The following is a 25,304-nucleotide window of genomic DNA, read 5'->3' as shown; positions in this document are numbered from 1 at the left end:
TCAATCTCCGTGATGCTCAAGGTGATTAGTGAACAACACTGAAGTTTTTATTCTCAAAGTTTTAATACACGACCGTTTGCGACTTTGTACGACTGTAGTACGACTATCACGATCTGGTCGTGTGAAGATCCGGTGGCTATCGAGCTGAAACCGTATAGGGCTCGCGTAAAGGTCTAGATGATCGAGCGGAAATCGGAAAGATGGTTGAGTGGACGTCGTGAATGAGTCGTGTTGGGGTCGTGTGTTATCGACAAGAGGTCGAGAAGAAGTCGTGTATAACCTTTTTAGTCGAGCTTGGTCGGGTTTGGTGTTGGTTGAAGTTATCTTACAAACATCAAGAATCATTAAAAAAAAAAACATGTCTAGGTATATAAACAATTACAGTTTAGTTTTTGAAAAACAAGGTAGGGTGAATGGTCCACGCAATTTACACAGAGTGCCATTCCATTTCTAGACGTAACGCACACGGAGCTTTCAAGCTTAAGTAGTAGCAGCAAAAGGTATATTAAAAAACAGTAGACAGATCGTTTTTATTTAGTTTTTTATATACGTTCACTATGTCTTTTTGCTTGTATCGATGAGCTTGGGAGTTGGAAACGTCATTTTGTCTGGTAATAGGGAGGAAATGTCAACATTAAAACAAATAACTTGTTTATAGGTTTGCCAAAGTTTGAAAAAAAAAATCAATTTGCAATAGCTAACGCGCTACCATCCGACCATTCAGTCTTTGCAAATTAGCGGCGTAATGTATAAGCTATAAAAGTAACAGACATACTTTCTTAATTATCTATGAAAAAGGTTCCAAACGCTTGATTAATTTCCAATTGTGTACTGATTATCAACCACATATTAAAACATTCGTTGAACAGCAATTTTGTATCGCTTATTTTAATATCATATCTTTTGAATGTATGACATTGATACAAAAGTTCAATATGCGGCTAGTCATGTTTATATAGTATTAGACAATAGCCAATCACTGGACATAACACACACTGGATGGAAAGCCCAACTAACTATGCATACAAATTAAAACACATAACCCAATAATTGCCAATCCACTCACGGACGGATGGCGTGACGAATGAATGCCGCTCTTTGGGGTAATAGTATAATATTTTGATTGTTCATACTGACTTATAGAAGCACATGCTAATCAGGGGCGTGGCGTCTCATCAGGATCCAAACTGTTTGCTATTCTGAAAGTTTTCTTTGAACAAAATCGAAGAAAATGGTAATTTTAGAAATTCTGCAGACGACATTTTAGCAGACGACAAATTTCCCAGCATGCAAAGGGTTAAACTCCCTTTTCACAGAGCACGACTCCAATATATCTACTAATAATCTTACTTATTATAAAAGTACTATATTTTGTTTTTGTTTACTAATGTGTCATACATTTTTGAAGCTGTTTTAAAATTGCAATTAAATATGCGCTTTTATGTCATTTTGCTAAATATGTTTACCTTAAGATTATGTTTAGGTTTGCAAAAAAGTCAATTATTTAATTTAACAGAACAGTACATAATAGTTTATTTCGACTAAAGCATATATTATACAGCTCATCTTCATCAACATACATATGCAATAACAGCAAGCATTTATATAAAATACAAAATATACATCATTTCGAAGATAGATACATTTAAAAACGAATGAAATACAACATGTTTTCGTAAGAAAATCACATGGATTAGGTTAATACATAGTAACCCCATCATGTAAAAACGTAGTTTAATAATTGTAACAAGTATTACCTTATTCTAAGCTTATTGTGACGTCTTTGATAAGTTTGTTTAGGATTTCATTCTTCTTCACAGCTGCATTCACATCAAGAACGAACGTACAATTAAAACAAGGCCTATACATATTTTTGAAACAACTCAGACAATACTTGCATTGACAATAAAAAGAGTAAAGTACTACAATTAACGATCTTAAAAGAGTATATTTGTAGTTCAATTTATTAATCGACTGGCAAATAGTTGGTTTGGTGGATTAATGGAATGGCCATTACATTTGTGTACTGTTAGCTATGAAAAATTGCTGGTAATTGGGTTCATTTGTAGCACCATTGGTTTTAGGGAGTTAAAGCAGCTTTTCCTCAGCTATTCCTCGTTGTCAGTGCGTGGTTATGCTTTGTTCACATCGAAGAGATGCTGGTGAGTATTTTTCGTGAGGTTTCTTTTGGGTACATTTTCCTGATTGCTGTAGAACGGCTTTCTTTTTGTTTTCTTTACTTTTAAAACTTGTGTAAGCCAGCATAGTAACACGCAAATGTTTATCACAAGCGCAGATAAATATTTATTAGTAACAAGAGGGCCAAGATGGCCCTTGTTCGCTCACCTAAGAGGAGTCGGTTCATTCAATCTTTACCAAACGTCAAACTTGACCTAGATATTGTCCAGACAAACATCCTGGTCAAGTTTCATCATAATTGAACCAAAACTCTGGCATATGGAGTGATTTTGTTTTTGTAAGATTTGACCTGGTGACCTATATTTGAGTTGACCCCTCTTACAAAACATCAAACTTTGCTATCAAAAATAAATATTATGACCAAGATTCATAAAATCTGAAACAAAATTGTGACCTCTAGAGTGTTTTCAAGGATTTTGTCTAATATAATGAAAGTTTGGACAATCTAAAGGCAATAATTATGGCATTAATTATGTGATATATATAAAACCAATCTTTTCACCAAGTTTCATGATAATTGGGCAAAAAGTGTGACTTCTAGAGTGTTCACAAGCTTTTTTTACTATATAAATATGAGAAAACTGCCCCCCCCCCCCCGGCAGCCATGTTATTCAACTGACCGGAACCATTTTCAAACTCAACTCTCATATCAAGGAAACAAATGTTCTGACCAAATTTCATGAAAATTGGGCCAAAAATGTGACTTCTAGAGTGTTCACATGTTTTCACTATATACATATAGAGAAAAATGCCCCGCCCACTGGCGGCCATGTCTTTTCCCCGATCTGGACCATTTTCAACCTCGTCCGAGATATCAATAAAACCAATGTTTTGACCAACTTTCATGGTGATTGGGCAAAAATTGTGACTTCTAGAGTGTTTACAAGGTTTCTCTATAGCCAAATAAGGAAAACTGCCCCGCCCACTGGTGGCCATATTTTTCAATGGACCCGAACCACTTTTGAAGTCAACCAACATATCATAAAGACAAACATTTTGACAAAGTTACATGAAGATTGGGCATAAAATGTGACTTCTACAGTGTTTACAAGTTTTTTCTTTTTTTGACCTAGTGACCTAGTTTTTGACCCGGCACAACCCAGTTTCGAACTCGACCGAGATTTCATTGGGACAAAGCTTCTGACCAAGTTTCATGAAGATCGGACAATAAATGTGGCCTCTAGAGTGTTTACGAACAAATGTGGATGGACGGACGGACGGACAAAGACCGGTCACAAAAGTTCACCTGAGCAATCAGATGAGCTAAAAACTAAAAACAATACAACACAAAAATAAATGAATAACAAAATTTCATGAACACATGCAGTAAAATAGTACACATGTATGATTTGAAATTTAGTATTTTTAACATGGTCGTATACTTAATTAATAATTCTTTTAAAAAAATCAAACCAAATGAATACAAAAGGAAATGAGGTAAACATAAGGTATTTGCTATTAGCAAGTACAAAACTTCAAAGAAAACTAACGCACGGATGTACACAAAACAGCAATGTTCCACTATTTAATCGGCTATAATTTACACCACCAGGTGGATTATATGTTTTCGAAGTATTTAGGGCTTGCCCCATGAAGAGCTGGCGAAGAATTTTTAAGAAAACCAACGCACGCCTGTACACAAAACAATAACTCTCCTTTACGTCATCGGTTCTTTACACCAGCCGGGGGACCATACGTTTCCGAAGTATTTAGGGTTTGCCCCGGGTGAAGATGGAGGATTCTTCGCAGGAACCATCTACATGGAAATTTTAACAAAATATAACTGAGAATGAAATCAAAAAACAAACTTAGATTCGCTATATGTAATTTGATTTCCAAGCATATGAACTTCATAAAAATTACCAACACATATAACTTTTTATTATTATGCTATTAAAATCAAGTAAAAACATAAGTTGCGTAAATAACAGAAGGATACTGATCTCTGAATAACTGAATGATTTCGTGTTGTATGTATTTGTAATTTCGATAAAGACCTATTACATGAGAGTGAATTATATGGTGCAAGAACAACAAACAAGAGGGCCTGAAAGGCCCAAAGTTGCTCACCTGAGATAACAAGATATTATTGGGAAAAATCTTCTGACCAAGTTTCATGAAGATCGGAAAATAAATGTGGCCTCTAGAGTGTAAACAAGGTTTTACTATAGCCATATAGGGAAAAATGCCCCGCACCCTGGCATTTTGAACACTTCCAAGATATTATCGGGATGAACCTTCTGACCAAGTTTCATGAAGATCGGACAGTAAATGTGGCTTCTAGAGTGTTAACAAGATTTTACTATAGCCATATAAGGAAAAATGCCCCACCCCTTGGAAGCCATGTTTTTCAAGCAAACATAATTATTTTCGAACTCATCCAAGATATCATTGAGACCAATCTTCTGACCAAATTTCATGAAGATTGGAAATAAATGTGGCCTCTAGAGTGTTAACCAGGTTTTACTAAAGCCATATATAGCCATATAAGGAAAAATGCCCCGCCCCTGGTGGCCATGTTTTTAAAGCAACCAAAACCATTTTCGAACTCTTCCAAGATATCATTGGGACAAATCTTCTGACCAAGTTTCATGATGATCGGAAAATAAATGTGACCTCTAGAGTGTTAACAAAGTTTTACAATAGCCATACAAAGAACAATGCTCTGCCCCCAAGGTGGCCATGTTTTTCAACCAACCAGCATCATTTTTTAAATCGTCCAAGATATTGGGACAAATCTTCTGACCGAGTTTCATGAAGATCAGACTAAAAATGTCCCTTGGCAGCCATGTTTTTCAAGCAAGCGTTACCATTTTCGAACTCATCCATGATATCAATAAGACAAATCTTCTGACTATATTTCATGAAGATTGGACAATAAATGTGGCCTCTAGAGTGTTAACAAGGTTTTACTATAGACATATAAGGAAAAATGCCCCGCCCCCTGGCGGCCATGTTTTTCAACCAAAGGGAATCATTTCTAAACTCGTCCAAGATATTACTTGGGATGAATCTTCTGACCAAGTTTCATGAAGATTGGACAATAAATGTGGCGTCTAGAGTGTTAACAAGATTTTACTTTAGCAATATATAGCCATATAAGGAAAAATGCCCCGCCCCTTGGCAGCCATGTTTTTCAAGCAAAGGTTACCATTTTCCAACTCATCCAAGATATCATTAGGACACATCTTTTGACTAAGTTTCATGAAGATCGAAAAATAAATGTGACCTCTATAGTGTTAAACAGGTTTTACTATAGCCATATAAGGAAAAATGCCCCGCCCCCTGGCGGCCATGTTTTTCAACCAACCAGCATCATTTTCGAACTCGTCCATGATATTATTGGGATGAATCTTCTGACCAAGTTTCATGAAGATTGGACAATAAATGTGGCCTCTAGAGTGTTAACAAGATTTTACTATAGCCATATATAGCCACATAAGCAAAAATGCCCCGCCCCTTGGCAGCCATGTTTTTCAAGCAAAGGTTACCATTTCTGAACTCATCCAAGATATCATTGGGACAAATCTTTGGAGCAAGTTTCATGAAGATCGGAATATAAATGTGGCCTCTAGAGTGTTAACAAGGTTTTACTATAGCCATATTAGGAAAAATGCCCCGCCCCCTGGCGGCCATGTTTTTCAACCAACCGGCATCATTCGAACTCGTCCAAGATATTATTGGGATGAATCTTCTGACCAAGTTTCATGAAGATCAGACAATAAATGTGGTCTCTAGAGTGTTAACAAGATTTTACTATAGCCATATAAGGGAAAATGCCCCGCCCCTTGGCAGCCATGTTTTTCAAGCAAACAAAACCATTTTCGAACTTATCCAAGAAATCATTGAGACCAATCTTTTGACCAAATTTCATGAAGATTGGACAATAAATGTGGCCTCTAGAGAGTTTACAAGGCAAATGTTGACGCCGTAGGATGGACAACAGACGACGCCCGACGGACAAAAAGCGATCACAAAAGCTCACCATGAGCACGTTGTGCTCAGGTGAGCTAAAAACATATACGTGGACATCGGGTATGTAATGTAATATCCAGTCACTAAATAAAATCTAATCAACGTTAAATTCTTACACACGTATTTGCACATTGTTGTTGTGGTATCCAATTTGTTCATTCTACGGTTTACATGTTGAGTGCGCTATGAAACTATTTTTTTTTTCCAAGGTCAATGCAGAGATGATGTGATATGCCTGCGCATATGCGACCGGAAAGAGAGATTACAAATTATAATCGCGACTTCGACCAATGCTCAGTCGAGATCACGAAGATACGATGAGATAATGCGAAAGTATTATTGCGAACTCGCATCATAGTTTCACTATCTTGAATCTTAAATTTGCAATCTACCATCGTAATCGCTAATTGACATTGCTTTTTCCCATTCTCACCCTTTGAAATTCAAAGGCAGAAATTTCGAAATCAAGATGCGTGGCTGCGGGATTACGATGCAAAGTTGCGAAAATACGATACGAAAGCGCGATATTAACACCGGCATCTCACATCGTCTTCTCCCATGTTCGACCTATTAAGAAAAAAACGGTGAGATGCTAAAATACATTGCGGAGACACGCGATTACGGTGCAAGATTACTATCACGATCTGGCATCTTGATCTAGTGTTCTTGCTTATTGATCTGGCGTTCTTGTATCGTGATCTTGTATTCTCTCATCATTACTTCGCTCCTTTGTTTCGTGTTCCCGCGTTATCGCTTTTGTTATTCATGTGTCGAATATTGCGAAACAACAATATTCCCTAAACGAACGCCGGGGTACCTGATGCAGATCCACATCAGTGCATTATTTATTTTTTGACAGAAACTTATAATCGAAATGTATATAAGATTGGTTCATGGAAAACCTTGCATAATGTATTATCGTTAAGTGTTCTCCAAAGATTAACATGTTTAGTCCACAAAGTCTAATCATGGGCGACACTTTCCACCTATATTGAATTTTCGTTTAGAAGAAAGTTCATGTAATCAAAAAATTATATAACGCGGTTGTCCCTGATTATCCTGTGCCGACAGCACAGGCTTATCTGAGAGATACTTAATGCAAATGTATCTTTTTATCAAAGGTTGCTTCATACCTGTGCATGATACTTCTCCATCCGTTCAACAAGTTCACGGACTTTGTCTGGCATGACGTCAGCAAGATTAGTGTACTCATATGGGTCGTCTAGAAATAATCCAATACTTACAAACAAAGTATAATTGTATAAAAGATAGTTTTCAAGAACTCATAAGGTTGTGTGATTAATTTGAAAATACACGTATCTTTTTGTTCATTTGATTATACCAAATCAATTTTTTTTCAAAAACAATATATTATAATATTAGATATAATATTTCCTAAAAACTGCACAGTTGAATCATCGCAAAGTCAAGCTTGATTAGATATTGCAATGTGGTATGTATCATTTTTAAACAAATAAATAAAATGAGCAACAAGCACAATAGATAGTTTTGCAAATAACTACTTAATACATAAATGAGAATACAAATTAAATCACTCGAATCGTATACAATAAAAAAATAGGCAAGCTTTAAACAATATCCACACTTTCAATCTACACTAGATTTTCACTTAAAAGAGACCTACTTTAACCCTTTGCATGCTGGGAAATTTGTTGTCTGCTAAAATGTCGTCTGCTGAATTTGTAAAATAAGCATTTTCTTCATTTTTTTTCAAAGAATACTATCAGAATAGCAAACAGTTTGGATCCAGATGAGACGCCACGTTCTGTGGCGTCTCATCTGGATCCAAACTGTTTGCAAAGGCCTTTAAAATTCGGTTCCCGCACTGAAAGGGTTAAACGAAAAAAAAAACATCACAGCAGCATTCTGTGCTTAATGCATGAGCGATAAGTGTTGTTCCAGATTCGCAAGTGCAGGCTGTTAAGTGACCTTTTTCAAAAAGTAGGAAGAAATAGGAACTCTTTTTGCACAAAAAGTAGGAAAATAGTAGGAAAAGTAGGAACTTTTCCCTCAAAAGTAGGAATACATAATACAAAATCTTTAGACACAGGTCCAGGAAACATAGCTTGAAACAGAGCAGGCGTGCCATCACATGTTCTGAATGGACACTCACTTGAAGATTCCTTAAGGGCCCAGAGAATTTCAGCCTTGTGTACCTGTTCCTTGTGTGATGGATGTACTTGCATACAGATAGATTTATCCCCACCACCCTGAGAGCGGCTTGGCTTTATAGCACTTCCAAAAAAACGCTTTTGTGAATTATCATGCATGTATTTCATGTTTTCCTTGTGTTTTTGTCCATCTGTAAAGATGACTTATCAGTTGATTAGCACCAGAATTACTACACGAGATGGACATCATGCAGACAGTACCATATTCGGTGGTGCGGTGGTCGAGTGGTAACACTCTGGTCTACCATTCCAGATGTCCCCGGTTCAAATCCCGGCCGGGGCACTGGAAATTTCAGAAATGCTTCAAGTGTTTCCCACCCAACTAGAGATGTACTGGTATGATACCCAGGTAATTCTCGCGTGTATCGGTGCTATACACTGAGCACGTAAAAGAACCAAGGTATCTATTCGCAAAGAGCTAGGGTATCGCACCCGGATTCCTTGTATCCCAATACTGTCTCTTCTGCTTGCTGTCTCTTCAGCAAAACCAAAGGACCCCATTGGAAATAAGTGCTTGCACTTTCATGGGTTATCCTTGACCGCAAGGTCAAAATAAATACATACATCCTGCAAACTTATTGCCGGTATCTCTCTTGCACCACGATCCAAGTGTTTTTCCACTGGTGTCCAACTTCTCCATCCATGAAGGGTTAAACTTTGATTTCCCACTAGACATTTTAGTAAGCATTTTACTTTTAGTCATCCAATAAGTTGTTACAGGGCTTCTGTGTATTGATATAAAAATGGTTATATATTGTGCATGTTATATCCTTAAGCAGAAGACCAAATTTATTTAGTGATACACCAACTTGTTGTACGAGATTAATACTAGTTTACTAAATAAACTCTTAAAAAAATATTTTTGTCTCCATTGAAAATGAAAAAGTAGGCATAGTAGGAAGATTTGGTAACAAAATAGGAAAAAGTAGGATCTTGATGAAAAAGTAGGGAAAAGTATGACCGCTTGACAGACTGCAAGTGCAGTTAGCACAGGCTAATCAGGGAAGACACTAGACTTCCTCTTTTTATGATATTGTTTGTTTAAAGAAAGTCTCGTCATAGGGACAATCCAGTAAAGGCGGAAACTGTTGTTCCTTATTAACCTGTTCTGACTGCACAGTCTAATATTGGATGACACTTTACACACATGCATTAAACCCCATTGAGAACAATATTACAAATTGAAAGCATTCTTATTTTATCAAAAACATTCAATTCGAGAAACTCGGACCCCAAAGAAAGATAGTCTGCCGTGTGTGCGTGTGTGTGTTTTTGTGTAATTCATAAGTTTATATACAGGTCATTACTGAGTTTTCACGACTAACTAATGTGCAGACCGGCCCCTGTGACCTTTAAGAGGAAATTATGTAATTTTGACCCAAGAAAGTCAAATTAACCCCGGCTGCCCGGGTATTCACCATAGAAATAATTTTTACCAGTGCATGGTGATGAAAATGTAGTCTGCATCATTACCTTTCAGATTAAATAGTTTGTAATAAGACAGGTTCCCTGTATTCATATCCACATCCAATCTCTGTATATTCCCTTCTGTATAAACCTCATCAGGGGGGTACCAACCATTATACATCCCAACGTTTCCTGCGAGAAGTTTATAATCTCCGACCCTAAAGAGCAAGTAATAAACAAAATACATTCCATATAACACAAACACACACAACATAAACAAAAACAGGCTAACCGAAACAAAAAACTAATAAATGTGCACTCTTTTAATATATTGATTCATTAAAAAAAAGCATGTTCATGCAAATAATTTATTTTAGCAAAATCAACTAACACATACAGGACATCTCATGTCTTGCTTTGTTTGTGGAGCAGTTTCCTAGTAAACCTTCAAAAATCATACTAGAGCACAAAACGAAAACATAGTAGCTTTTCAATTACGCATACTCATTGATATACCGGTATTATTAGTTCAAATTAAGATTAGAACTATTTGCACTTTGCATGTATATACATTTGTTCAGCATAATACTTCTAAAGTTATGAATATGTGTGCAAAGTTTCAATTCTATACATACATAAACTCCTGTGCAATTCACCAAGCCCTTATATCATAGATCCCCTGGGATGTATTCACCAAACAATTCTTACACTTTAATCTTAGAATAAGGAATATTCTTTAAACAGTAGTCTTAAAAAATTATATTCTTTAGTATTTAAAAAAATTGGACATTTGAGACCTCAAATAACATTATTCTCCATATAGAAAAGTGTGATTAATACATTCCCACCATTAATAGCCAAAATCTATTCAAGCTCAAAAGTAAGATTTATTGGGTCTTATTCTATTTTTAAATTTAAGTCTAAGAAGGTGGGGTAGGTGAAAACGGGCCTTGTACTCACCTAATGCCTGCGTGTCCTTGCGTTGCTGGCTCAACATCGTCCAGATTATAAATGAACTCTGTTCTGGGACCTTCCTGTCCGTGTTGCATGGCCTCCCACTGGTCAATGCTATCCAAGTGTGGATCTAGTCAGGACAATGCAGGTTTTTACTTTATATCATTAATTTTATAAATGGTGCCTATAAATGGTTATTTTCCAGATGCCTGGAAACACACTGAATGTGACGCTTGCAGAATATGTATATTCCATATATGAGTCACGTTATGGGAAAACAGGGCTTAATGTATCCATGTAACGCGTTGTCCAAGATTATCCTATGTAGTCTGGGAGGACACTTTCCATCTTGAATATTCACTTGAAAGAGACCATCTTTAAACAAAAAAATCCATAACAGCGGAAAGTGCTGTCCCTCATTAGCCGGTGCGAACTTATCTAGGACGACACTACACACATACATTTTGCCTAGTTTTTTTCAGATAGAGGCTAAAATTATAGGGGCAGTCTGAATGGGAAGTGTACTATTATTGTATTTTATGCTTAAAACACACTATTAAGGTATAGTAAAAAAAACAACTGTAGCCTAAACCACCTTGGTGCAAACAAAACAGTGATATTTCTTTCAATACATTCATTGACATATATAATTATAGAAGCAGATATTTTATGTTCATATTTAATATTCATTGAGTTATATTATTACACTTGTAGTTATTTTATGTTCATATCAACTATTAATAACTACATATAATTATACATGAACTTTTTTATGTTAATATTAACTATTCACAAAAATACATAATGATACTTGTACATGTAGTTATTTTATGTTCATATTAACTTTTCATTTACATGTAGAATTGCATATACATAATAATAGATGTAGTTTTTTTTTCCGATTACCTATTAATTTACATATATGATATATTATTTATATTATATTAAGACCAAGTTACTTTATTTTAATATTTATAATGGATTGACATACCTAACAAAATGGTGTACAATACCATTTAACATGCATCATCCTTTTATCCATATATATACTCATACCAAGTTTCAATGAAATCCACCACAGCACTTTCAAGATATGGCCCTGGACGGACAGAAAGACGGAAAGATGGACAACGCCAAACAATATCCCTCCGCCTATTGCAGGGGACAACTATTCCAAGCTAGACAAATCACCAGTTATGAATATGCACAACCACACAATTACATGTACAATTTAAAGCAAATGTTAAGTACACACACCAGATTTCAAACCCGCTGCAGACAGTATTGTAGAGTGCCAATCAACAGCATGGAACAGCCTACAAAATAGCAAATAGACATGTTATCATTTAAAGTGTCGATTGACATGCATGCATTCTTACTATAATATTTATGACACTCAATACAAATATAAGATGTATATACCCAAGTTTGTAGTTTTCCACTTTGTAGGTTTCCTTTACGTACACATAATCATAACTGAATATAAAGATAATCTTAACATGTGCATTCACTTAAAAAACAAGCGAACTAATTGATTGGAAATCTGTGCATAGCCTCAAATAAATAGTCTTTAACTAATGCAACTATAGTTTCACATTGTGTTTATTTTAATACATTTTTCCTCAATGCACTGAGTTCAAAAGAACTAAATGTTCTCTCAAATAAATCAGCACTTGATACTTATGCAATTTACAAGGTGTTGCATCACAAAACAATCCCATATACGTATATTCAAAATGGTATGTGGTAGCTTTTCCAAGGGTTTATGAATTCTACCGTTTTTGAATTTATAATTGAATAATTTGTCTTTTACACCTTGGTGACTGCAGAAACAAATATATGTAAAGCATTTTATACCACACTCTTATTACAATTGTAATAAGCTTTGCTCTGGGAAGATGGAGATTCATGCATTGTGCATTAAGTGTTGTCTCAAATTGGCCTGTGCAGTCTATACAGGCTAATAAGGGACAACACTTTCCCTTTTCATAGAATGCTTGGGTTAAATCCAGTCAAGGTTATAGTGTCCTCCCTAATTAGGCTGCACAGACCAATTAAACCTCGTTTTCCCAGAGCGGGGCTCGAATATAAGTACATAAAACATAAGTCACTAATTTCTACCCATTGTAAGTGTATCCAGTTTTCTTGAGCCTTGGTCCAGATATAAAGCTGGCCACACGAGTTCCGCCCTCCCATATTGTGATCTTGCTCCCTCGCAGCGGCCAGTTGTTACCACCCTGAGTCACCCAACCGCCATTCTGCAACGTCATAGTTATAAGTTTACCTATAAACGTGCCTGGCTCTGGTAAAACAGGCTTTAATCTATGTGAGTAAAGTGATGTCCTAGATATCTATGTGAGTAAAGTGATGTCCTAGATATGTATGTGAGTAAAGTGATGTCCTAGATATCTATGTGAGTAAAGTGATGTCCTAGATATCTATGTGAGTAAAGTGATGTCCTAGATATTTATGTGAGTAAAGTGATGTCCTAGATATCTATGTGAGTAAAGTGATGTCCTAGGTATCTATGTGAGTAAAGTGATGTCCTAGATATCTATGTGAGTAAAGTGATGTCCTAGATATCTATGTGAGTAAAGTGATGTCCTAGATATCTATGTGAGTAAAGTGATGTCCTAGATATCTATGTGAGTAAAGTGATGTCCTAGATATCTATGTGAGTAAAGTGATGTCCTAGATATCTATGTGAGTAGAGTGATGTCCTAGATAAGCGTTTTCAGTCTGCAAAGGCTAATCAGGGATGACACTTTCCGATTGTATTTTATATTGACAGGAAGTCACTTCTTAAAAAAAATCAAGTACAGACGACAAGTGTTGTCCCTGATTAGCCTGCACACACTGCACAGGCTAATCAAGTATAGATGACAAGTGTTGTCCCTGATTGGCCTGCACACACTGCACAGGCTAATCAAGTATAGATGACAAGTGTTGTCCCTGATTAGCCTGCACACACTGCACAGGCTAATCAAGAATAGACGACTAGTGTTGTCCCTGATTAGCCTGCACACACTGCACAGGCTAATCAAGTATAGACGACAAGTGCTGTCCCTGATTAGCCTGCACACACTGCACAGGCTAATCAAGTATAGACGACTAGTGTTGTCCCTGATTGGCCTGCACACACTGCACAGGCTAATATGCAACAACACTTTGTGCACATGCATTTAACCCACTTTTCCAAGAGCAAGGCTAAAATATAATATATATATGTAGAATTTAACTTTTTTGTCATTAAATTATAGTTTTTTTTCGTAATTCCATTAAGCAATATTGTTATGGTGATATGAGACTCCAATCTCTGGTGACATAAATAAACATACACAAAATAATAATAGTCTTAACTACAATATAACAAGTAAATAACACCCCTTCCCCCTTATAAAAGGCATTTAGGACAAGAAATCAAACACTAATGTTATGTATCCTGTCAAATATGTTGAGTGGTTTCTGCAAGAGAAAGTACTAGGATTATTGTTATAACAGCTGAAGTTTTGAACATAAGCTCCCCTTTATATCATACAGTCACAATCAATCCAAGGACTAATTTATGTAAGACAAAAATACTTTCTCATACTTTAAACTGGATTTTCATTGAACTTACGTCTGGTGTGAAGAAGAACATGGTATCATCATAAAGCCCTTTCTTTTGAAGAGCACTGATGACACGACCAATAGCTGCATCCAAAGCCGTCACCATTCCTGCAGAGTAACATTCCTCACCATTGATTATTATCACAATCATACACAAGATATGTATTGATGCAAAGCATCAAAGGGCGTCGGGAATTTCAGTGTAAAAGGCACCCAATGAAGTTACATGGAATGATTTTTTTTCTACTGTAAATATTAATATATTGGCCGATTATTTTAAACAAAATAGAAAAAGATACTGGTATAACCATTATCTATCATTTTGTGTTATTATCCCCAAATAACCATTATCTATGATGTTGTGTTATAACCTCCAAAAAACATTATCTATGATTTTGTGTTGTAACACCCAAATATTTTCATAGTTCATTTTATTTACATTGGTTTCCATTTTTTTATTTACTGGCATCCGTGTGCAGTTTTTATTAATGGAACAGAACTGTGTAGGTTTTAAAAAATCTGCTTCATCTTGTAAGTGTAATATAATATTTTTCTCAACTTCAAGGGGAGATGATTCTGAACTTATTCTTACGCTGCTCATTTACGATAGGGGTTGAGAACTCATTGATATGAAAACACTGTAAAAGTTTTAATGTGTTTATGAACCCCCCCCCCACCCTCTCACACATATATTTCATAGGCATAATAAAAACAAAAAATGGTTACAATAAAACAGCATATTTATTTAAACAAAAATGTCTACATCAAAACAAAAAGTTAACATAAAATACAAATAAAATAAATTGATTATACTGGGGCTCGAACCTTGGGCCTCTCACATGTAAAGCGAGCGTGTAACCACTACACTACGGAACCGCTTGAAAAAACATCTTCTAACTAAGATATTAATAAGCTATTAATAGTCGGTTTAAATGTAAACCCGGAAGTTTAAACGCTGGATAGTGAGCGGGGTTAAAGGTCCATACCACTGGCAAGATACGGGTCAAGCCTGCGGCCTTCTATATGTGGTTCTTTAAAAAAACAACCTGTAGGAGGACTTGATAGTAATGAGACTGGGGTGCTGTGATGGTGCTCCTATTACAATTAATAATACGTGACACGCTTCGCACTCTATAGCGCCTTTATTAGTAACAAGGTGGTTGATAGGATAGTGGAACAACGAAGTTTTGTTTTTATACAAAACCAGAATTTTTCACCGGTTCGCAAATTTGCTCAGTCCCTGTGATCTTTTATTATTGCCTAGTCCCTGTGATCAGTTATTAATTAAAAGAAATTTGCTTTGCATTATTGGCAATAAATGTTGTAGTAAATGTAATAGGCACAAATGCAGTACTATTTACACTAATTTACACAAAAAAATCACCACTATGCAAGATATTTTGATAACAAAAATATATACATTGATCCACCAGGTAACTACCAATTAACTATAAATAACGCGAGTAGATTGATCATCATCGTCACGTGGTAAACCCAGGAATGCAAATTGTGCATGAGTAGTGAATTGTTTATATTTTATATATAAAATGATCAATCTACCTGCGTTATTTATAGTGTGTACATGGATATCGTTATGTCACCTATTTTCGCGATGTACTTTCGATTTCACATCGCGAAATTTTATTACCGAATATACGGAAAATATGAACTATTTTCAAGTAATGTAATATACCAGTCGTTATATTTTAATCAATATACACTTATAATTGTAAAAAAAATACGGTATTTTACAACTTTTCTTTTCTTTGTCGTCGTGCTTGACAGTCCCTTTAAGAAATGTGGAAGAAGTTAACTCCACAAGCACATAATGTGTTCTTACCAAATTAACTAACTGACAAACCATCTGAGTGACGTCAATATACTACTCTGTCAAACTTGGTTTGCATGATATAATAAAAAAAAGGTAATGTTATAGGTTTTGGTAAATACCAGAGAATGTCCGTCTGTCTGGAGTCTTTACATTTGGGTACAAGGCTTCATATTCAGGGGGCACCTGAAAATAAGATGGCTCAACAAGACTGAATCAGCTAAATAACAAATATAAACAATTAAATTTTCAAAATTGTGTGCCTATTTTTTAATCAGTTTTTAGAAAAATACTCTGACATTTTGGGTGTTTTTGTTGGATGCATTGTCTCTGGCCAACTTATGTAATTAAATGGTGCTATAAAGGCAAAATAAGTCAATGTGATATTAAACTAATTTTTGTTTTAATTAGGTGCTTCTATATATTAAAAATTACCTTTCAATCAAATATATCGGTAACAAGAGCTGTGTTCATGAAACACAATGCCCCCTACTGCGCCGCTTTGAAGCCATATATTTTACCTTTGACCTTGAAAGATGACCTTTATCTTTCACCACTCAAAATGTGCAGCTCCATGAGATACGCATGCATGCCAAATATGGAGATGCTATCTTCAACATTGCAAAATTTGACCTTTGACCTTGACCTTGAAGGATGACCTTGACCTTTCACCACTCAAAATGTGCAGCTCCATGAGATACGCATGCATGCCAAATATCGAGTTGCTATCTTTCATATTGCAAAATTTGACCTTTGAGCTTGACCTTGAATTTTCACCACTCAAAATGTGCAGCTCCATGAGATACTAATGCATGCCAAATATCAAGTCGCTATCTTCAGTATTGCATAATTTTGACCTTTGACCTTGAAGGATGACCTTGACTTTGACCTTTCACCATTCAAAATGTGCAGCTCCATGTGATACGCATGCATGCCAAATATCGAGTTGATATCTTCAATATTGCAAAATTTGACCTTTTACCTTTTACCACTCAAAATGTGCAGCTCTATGAGATACGCGTGCATGCCAAATATCGAGTTGCTATCTTCAATATTGCAAAATTTGACCTTGAGCAAGGATGACCTTGACCTTTCACCACTCAAAATGTGCAGCTCCATGAAATATGCATGAATGCCAAATACCAACTTGCTATCTTCAATATTTCAAATTTTGATCTTTGACCTTGACCTTAAAGGATGACCTTGACCTTTCACCACTCAAAATGTGCAGCTCCATGAGATACACATGCATTCCAAATATCAAGTTTCTATCTTCAATATTGCAAAATTTGACCTTTGACCTTTCACCTTGAAGGATGACCTTGACCTTAACCTTTCACCACTCAAAATGTGCAGCTCTATGAGATACACATTCATGCCAACTATCAAGTTGCTATCTGCAATATTGCAAAAGTTATGGGCAATGTTAAAGTTTTTGGACGGACGGATGGACGGACTGACGAAGGGACAGACAGTCTGACTGACAAACAGAAAGAGGGTAAGGTCAAAAACTACATGCCACCTTTAGGGGCATAAAAAAGTTATGGCGAAAGTTAAAGTTTTCGGACAGACGGACAGATGCAATGTATGTGACCTTTGACCTTGAAGAATGACATTGACCTTTCACCTTTCAAAATGTGCAGCTCCATGAGATACACATGCATTCCAAATATCAAGTTTCTATCTTCGATATTGCAAAATTTGACCTTTCACCTTGAAGGATGACCTTGACCTTAACCTTTCACCACTCAAAATGTGCAGCTCTATGAGATACACATTCATGCTAAATATCAAGTTTCTTTCTGCAATATTGCAAAAGTTATGGGCAATGTTAAAGTTTTCGGATGGACAGATGGACGGACTGACGAAGGGACAGACAGTCTGACTGACAAAAAGAAAGACGGACAGTTCAAAAACTACATGCCACCCTTAGGGGCATGAAAAAGTTATGGCGTAAGTTAAAGTTTTCAGACAGACGGATAGATGCAATATATTTGACCTTTGTCCTTGAAGGATGACATTGACCTTTCACCTTTCAAAATGTGCAGCTCCATGAGATACACATGCATTCCATATATCAAGTTGCTATCTTCAATATTGAAAAAGTGATGGCCAATGTTAAAGTTTTCGGACTGACGGACAGACGCCATATATTTGACATTTGACCTTGATGGATGACCTTGACCTTCACTTTTCACTACTCAAAATGTGCAGCTCCATGTGATACACATGAATGCAAAATATCAAGTTGCTATTTTCAATATTGAAAAAGTTATGGCCAATGTTAAAGTTTTCGGACGGACAGACAGACGCCATATATTTGACATTTGACTTTGAAGGATGACCTTGACCTTCACATTTCGCCACTCAATATGTTCAGCTCCATGAGATACACATGCATGAATGCCAAATACCAAGTTGCTATCTTGAATATTGAAAAAGTTATGGCCAATGTTAAAGAGTTCGGACGGACGGACAGAGGCCATATATTTGACATTTGACCTTGAAGGATGACCTTGACCTTCACCTTTCACCACTCAAAATGTGGAGCTCCATGAGGTGCACATGTATGCCAAATATCAAGTTGCTATGTTCAATATTGAACAAATTGTGGCAATTAAAGTTTTCGGACAGACGGACTGACATACTGACTGACAGACTGACATACTGACTGACTGACATAAAAACTGACTGACTGACTGACAGTTTAACTGCTATATGCCACCCTACCGGGGGCATATAAATGGCACATATATGGTAAGAAAAAATATACATGTAATTGTTAGTCTGAAAATTTGAACAGACGCAAGTATAAATTAGTCAATTTAGGATGTATTGAATTATTTTTATGAATAACAACAAATTTTCATATGTAAGAAAAATTTCAAAAATGTCAGTGTAAATTCCTAACTTTATTTTTTTTAATAATGTACTTTATAGGTCTTATTACGTGAAAATATATAAGAAATAATTATTCAAAAAAGTATTAAAAAAGAATCTTATAATGTTTAATTAATCGATAACCATTAATGAACATTGATAAAATTATAACCACGCAAACACTTTAAAGGAACATTTTGGGTTATAAGTGTCTTTTACATTACACTATAAATACTTAGCAGTTTTTAAGTATAAAGAATCAAACTGTAAGAGGATTAAGATTTGGATCTGAATGATACTATGTTCCATTCCATGCAAATACCCTTCTTTTAATTAGAAAAAAAATGATTTTATATTCTATTTTGATTATGACAGGAACACATTTACTTGTAACAAGTATTTGACAAGTAAATATCATAACAGAATTTGATCTTTTATAGTAGATTCTTCAGTATAATCATCAAATATTATATTCTAAATTTACACAAAAAAAAGTAGAAATTCCCTTTAAAACTAATTCTACTAGCATCAATAACCTGCAATGGTTCATGCACACTCTGGTAGGGAAGGTAGAGAAACAATGGCACTAACCTGCAATGGTTCATGCACACTCTGGTAGGGTAGGTAGAGAAACAATGGCAGTAACCTGCAATGGTTCATGCAAACTCTGATGAGGCAGGTAGAGAAACATTGCCACTAACCTGCAATGGTTCATGCACACTCTGGTACAGAAGAGAGAGAAACAATGCAACTTACCTGCAATGGTTCATGCAAACTCTGATACCGAAGAGAGAGAAACAATGGCACTAACCTGCAATGCTTCATGCATACTCTGGTAAGAAAGGTAGATAACCAATGACACTAACCTGCAATTTTTCATGTACATCTAGTAGGTAAGGTAGAGAAACATGCCACTAATCAGCAATAGTTCATTTAAACTCTTGTAGGGAAGTTAGTGAAACAATGGCACTAACCTGCAATGGTTCATGCACACTCTGGTAAGGAAGGTAGAGAAACAATGGCACTAACCTGCAATGGTTCATGCACACTCTGGTAGGGAAGGTAGAGAAACAATGGCACTAACCTGCGATGCTTCATGCACACTCTGGTAGGGAAGATAGAGAAACAATGACACTAGCCTGCAATGGTTCATGCACACTCTGGTAGGGAAGGTAGAGAAACAATGGATCTAACCTGCGATGCTTCATGCACACTCTGGTAGGGAAGGTAGAGAAACAATGGCACTAACCTGCAATGGTTCATGCACACTCTGGTAGGGAAGGTAGAGAAACAATGGCACTAACCTGCATTACTTCATGTACACTATGGTAGGGAAGGTAGAGAAACAATGACACTAGCCTGCAATGGTTCATGCACACTCTGGTAGGGAAGGTAGAGAAACAATGACACTAGCCTGCAATGGTTCATGCACACTCTGGTAGGGAAGGTAGAGAAACAATGGCACTAACCTGCATTACTTCATGTACACTATGGTAGGGAAGGTAGAGAAACAATGGCACTAACCTGCAATGGTTCATGTTCACTCTGCTAGGGAAGGTAGAGAAACAATGGCACTAACCTGCAATGGTTCATGCACACTCTGGTAGAGAAGGTAGAGAAACAATGGCACTAACCTGCAATGGTTCATGCACACTCTGGTAGAGAAGGTAGAGAAACAATGGCACTAACCTGCTATGGTTCATGTACACTCTGGTAGGGAAGGTAGAGAAACAATGGCACTAACCTGCAATGGTTCATGCACACTCTGGAAGGGAAGATAGAGAAATAATGGCACTAACCTGCAATGGTTCATGCACACTCTGGTAGAGAAGGTAGAGAAACAATGGCACTAACCTGCAATGGTTCATGTACACTCTGGTAGGGAAGGTAGAGAAACAATGGCACTAACCTGCAATACTTCATGTACACTCTGGTAGGGAAGGTAGAGAAACAATGGCACTAACCTGCAATACTTCATGTACACTATGGTAGGGAAGGTAGAGAAACAATGGCACTAACCTGCAATGGTTCATGTAAACTCTGGTAGGGAAGGTAGAGAAACAATGGCACTAACCTGCTATGGTTCATGTACACTCTGGTAGGGAAGGTAGAGAAACAATGGCACTAACCTGCAATGGTTCATGTACACTCTGGTAGGGAAGGTAGATAAACAATGGCACTAACCTGAAATGGTTCATGTACACTCTGGTAGGGAAGGTAGAGAAACAATGGCACTAACCTGCAATGGTTCATGTACACTCTGGTAGGGAAGGTAAAGAAACAATGGCACTAACCTGCTATGGTTCATGTACACTCTGGTAGGGAAGGTAGATAAACAATGGCACTAACCTGAAATGGTTCATGTACACTCTGGTAGGGAAGGTAGATAAACAATGGCACTAACCTGAAATGGTTCATGTACACTCTGGTATGGAAGGTAGATAAACAATGGCATTAACCTTCAATGGTTCATGTACACTCTGGTAGGAAAGGTAGAGAAACAATGGCACTAACCTGCAATGGTTCATGTACACTCTGGTAGGGAAGGTAAAGAAACAATGGCACTAACCTGCAATGGTTCATGTACACTCTGGTAGGGAAGGTAGAGAAACAATGGCACTAACCTGCAATGGTTCATGTACACTCTGGTATGGAAGGTAGATAAACAATGGCACTAACCTGCGATGCTTCATGCACACTCTGGTAGGGAAGGTAGAGAAACAATGGCACTAACCATCTATGGTTCATGTACACTCTGGTAGGGAAGGTAGGGAAACAATGGCACTAACCTGCAATGGTCCATGTACACTCTGGTAGGGAAGGTAGATAAACAATGGCACTAACCTAAAATGGTTCATGTACACTCTGGTATGGAAGGTAGATAAACAATGGCACTAACCTTCAATGGTTCATGTACACTCTGGTAGGGAAGGTAGAGAAACAATGGCACTAACCATCTATGGTTCATGTACACTCTGGTAGGGAAGGTAGAGAAACAATGGCACTAACCTGCTATGGTTCATGTACACTCTGGTAGGGAAGGTAGATAAACAATGGCACTAACCTAAAATGGTTCATGTACACTCTGGTATGGAAGGTAGATAAACAATGGCACTAACCTTCAATGGTTCATGTACACTCTGGTATGGAAGGTAGATAAACAATGGCACTAACCTTCAATGGTTCATGCACACTCTGGTAGGGAAGGTAGAGAAACAATGGCACTAACCTGCGATGCTTCATGCACACTCTGGTAGGGAAGGTAGAGAAACAATGGCACTAACCATCTATGGTTCATGTACACTCTGGTAGGGAAGGTAGAGAAACAATGGCACTTACCTGCAATACTTCATGTACACTATGGTAGGGAAGGTAGAGAAACAATGGCACTAACCTGCAATGGTTCATGTACACTATGGTAGGGAAGGTAGATAAACAATGGCACTAACCTGCAATACTTCATGTACACTATGGTAGGGAAGGTAGATAAACAATGGCACTAACCTGCAATACTTCATGTACACTATGGTAGGGAAGGTAGAGAAACAATGGAACTAACCTGCAATGGTTCACGTACACACTGGTAGGGAAGGTAGAGAAACAATGGTACTAACCTGCAATGGTTCATGCACACTCTGGTAGGGTAGGTAGAGAAACAATGGCACTAACCTGCAATGGTTCATGCACACTCTGGTAGGGAAGATAGAGAAATAATGGCACTAACCTGCAATGGTTCATGAACAATCTGGTAGGAAAGGTAGAGAAACCATGACACTTACCTGCAATGGTTCATGCACACTTTGGTAGGGAAGGTAGAGAAACAATGGCTGGCAGACATTGTGTTTTGATATGATTGACTCCGCCTTCTCTGCATATAAATGCTGGAAAAATGGTAAGGTAAAAAGCACCCTTACACTTCTACAGCAATGTTCAATGTTTGAGATTTATAAGTCTTATTTCAAGACACATGTTTTACATGTACAGAGGCTAAAAAATTATTTTAAAAAACATTTACTAAATTTGTCCAACAAATTATTAAATCATTCATTGAAACTAGGCGATGAATACCCAATTTAGCTCGCCTGTAGAAGTCCGCAGTGTGTTGTGTGTCACCATTTAAAAAAAAGTCAAAGTTTAAGATTGGACAGTCTCAATTGACTTTTCTTTGAACCTCTTATCTTAAATATTGGCCTTGACCTTCATACTCATGTACAAACTGCAAAATTATTTCAAACTGATGTATTTGCTCAAGACCAATTTTTGACCTTTGACCTTGATGTGACACTTACCTTTGACTTAGTAGCATTAGGCAGAAGCAGACACCAAGCAATTGATGAATTAATGTAGTATAGCTTGGACTATTAAAAGAATAGAAGTGCTAATTAACAAGAAAGTAATGTGTAGCCCCTACTGTTGAGTATTGTCCAGCTTGGTCCCACACAACATTGTAACCATCACGAAAATCCAAAAATCCCTCTGAAAAGAAACAAGAATCAGGGTAATACAAAACTATTGCCAAGCAAAATATGTCCCCTACCAGCTCCACCATTGTCAGAAATTCCACCATTGTCAGATTTTTTAAAATATAATTATGTGTTGCAATAGCAACCAGAATTTTTGACGCAAGAACAAAATGAAATGACGTGCATAATGTCCATAATGCCATCTATCCATGTTTCAAGTTTCATGAAACAATATGTAGAACTTTTAAAGTTATCGCAGGATCCAGAAAACCACCATTTTCAGCAGTATTTCTAGTCTATTTGTTGCCATAGCAACCATAATTTTTTACATAGGAACAAAATGAAATGACATGCATAATTAATATCCATATTGCCATCTAACCATGTTTCAAGTTTCATTAAAAAAAAGATGAAGAATTTTTAAAGTTATCGCAGGAGTCAGAAAAGTGTGACAGACTGATGGACAGAGCGTAAACCATAAGTCCCCTCCGGTGAAACCGGAAGGGGACAAAATTAAATGGCAGAATGAAAATAATATTGTGAAAAAAATCATCATCATCATCATTATCATCATCATCATTATCATCATAAGCATTATCAAGACGCTATTTTTATTATCAATATTTTCAATAATTGCATTTATAATTGTTATGTATTATCATCTCTATTTTAATTATAGTTTTTATAATTTTCATTATTTCTACAAAGGAGGCCAATGTCACACTTGATGATTAATGATAGTAAGGATGACACTTGAAATAAGTATGAAAGAAACAAGAGGGCCATGATGGCCCTGTATCGCTCCACTGTTTTTTCTTTGCGAAAAAAACGTGCAATGCGCATGGGTTGAAATGTACTCAAGCATGTGACTTGGAAGTTGGAAGGGTGAGCATTTTTATATATGGAATAAGTTAGTACCGTGTTAACTAAACAGACTTAAAAGCCCAGGAATTGTTGCACAAGTCCTTTGCTTATAACGTAGGTACATTGATCTCTCCAAAAGATATTGTCGTTCTTTCTATTTCACATATTTTTAGATGCTGAAGATCAAATCTACGCATTTGATTTGAAACAGATTCACAAGACCCATAGGAATCAAAATGCCTTAACCCTTTACCAAACGACACATTTGGGACTTTCCCAATTTGAAAGAGGTTGCAGACGTCAATTAAATTAAAATGGAATATGAAGGAAATGATCAGGTAGGGTAGAAATAATTGTGATAAAAGGAGAAATCGCTCATCAACCTACACATCCCTAAGACCAACAGGCCTGAGAATATTATGATAATCTAAAGATTATTTCTTTATATTTATAAATGTATTTAATTAAGTAATACATTTGACTTCTAAGATCAATTCATAACTTATATTAAGAAATTTATAAAATGGTTAGAAATATATATGGATTGTTGAGCAATTGACAATCATATCCACAATTCATGAGTCACGATTCACAAATGGAACAATGAATCATTAGTTATTAAAAAGCAGCATACATTTGTATACGATAGTTAAGAATATTGCACTTCATTAATTTCAACACCTTCTCTTGGATACAGAGTTTGAGTTTACCGTGCAGTATCTTATATTGACTTTTCTTGAAAAAATTATGTTCATGGAAGTTGTGTTTTTTTAAATCAATAATATATTATTAAACTGGTTTAAACACTACAAAAAAGACATGAAATTAACATGTCATCCAAAATTTTTTCATCGGGATATATGGTCACTTGACATATTTAAATAAAACCCAACTTTTTTCAGTTTGTAAGAAAAACATTCATAACACATGTTC

At 36.4% G+C, this 25,304-nt stretch overlaps 1 protein-coding gene across 16 annotated transcripts in view; it reads right to left on the bottom strand.

Annotated features, from left to right (window-relative positions):
* Window positions 1–1,516: 1,516 nt before the first annotated feature.
* The window catches only part of LOC127882103 (arylsulfatase I-like), a 147,414-nt gene continuing 123,626 nt past the window's right edge, over window positions 1,517–25,304 (bottom strand). For all 16 annotated transcript variants that reach the window (XM_052430543.1, XM_052430547.1, XM_052430549.1 and 13 more), the window contains 10 exons: window positions 23,456–23,520; window positions 22,824–22,925; window positions 16,287–16,350; window positions 14,347–14,444; window positions 12,849–12,985; window positions 11,985–12,043; window positions 10,734–10,857; window positions 9,840–9,991; window positions 7,308–7,396; window positions 1,517–3,955 (listed from right to left, as the gene is read on the bottom strand). In XM_052430543.1, coding sequence (XP_052286503.1) covers window positions 3,857–3,955; window positions 7,308–7,396; window positions 9,840–9,991; window positions 10,734–10,857; window positions 11,985–12,043; window positions 12,849–12,985; window positions 14,347–14,444; window positions 16,287–16,350; window positions 22,824–22,925; window positions 23,456–23,520 — 989 coding nt within the window. In that variant the 3' untranslated portion in view covers window positions 1,517–3,856. The remainder of the gene's footprint in view (window positions 3,956–7,307; window positions 7,397–9,839; window positions 9,992–10,733; window positions 10,858–11,984; window positions 12,044–12,848; window positions 12,986–14,346; window positions 14,445–16,286; window positions 16,351–22,823; window positions 22,926–23,455; window positions 23,521–25,304) is intronic.

This window comes from Dreissena polymorpha, chromosome 5 (genome assembly GCF_020536995.1).
Source record: "Dreissena polymorpha isolate Duluth1 chromosome 5, UMN_Dpol_1.0, whole genome shotgun sequence".
In the NCBI taxonomy this organism is placed as follows: Eukaryota; Metazoa; Mollusca; class Bivalvia; order Myida; family Dreissenidae; genus Dreissena; species Dreissena polymorpha.
The sequence above is the reverse complement of the archived record's forward strand: the minus strand, read 5'-3'. Positions and strand labels throughout refer to the sequence as shown.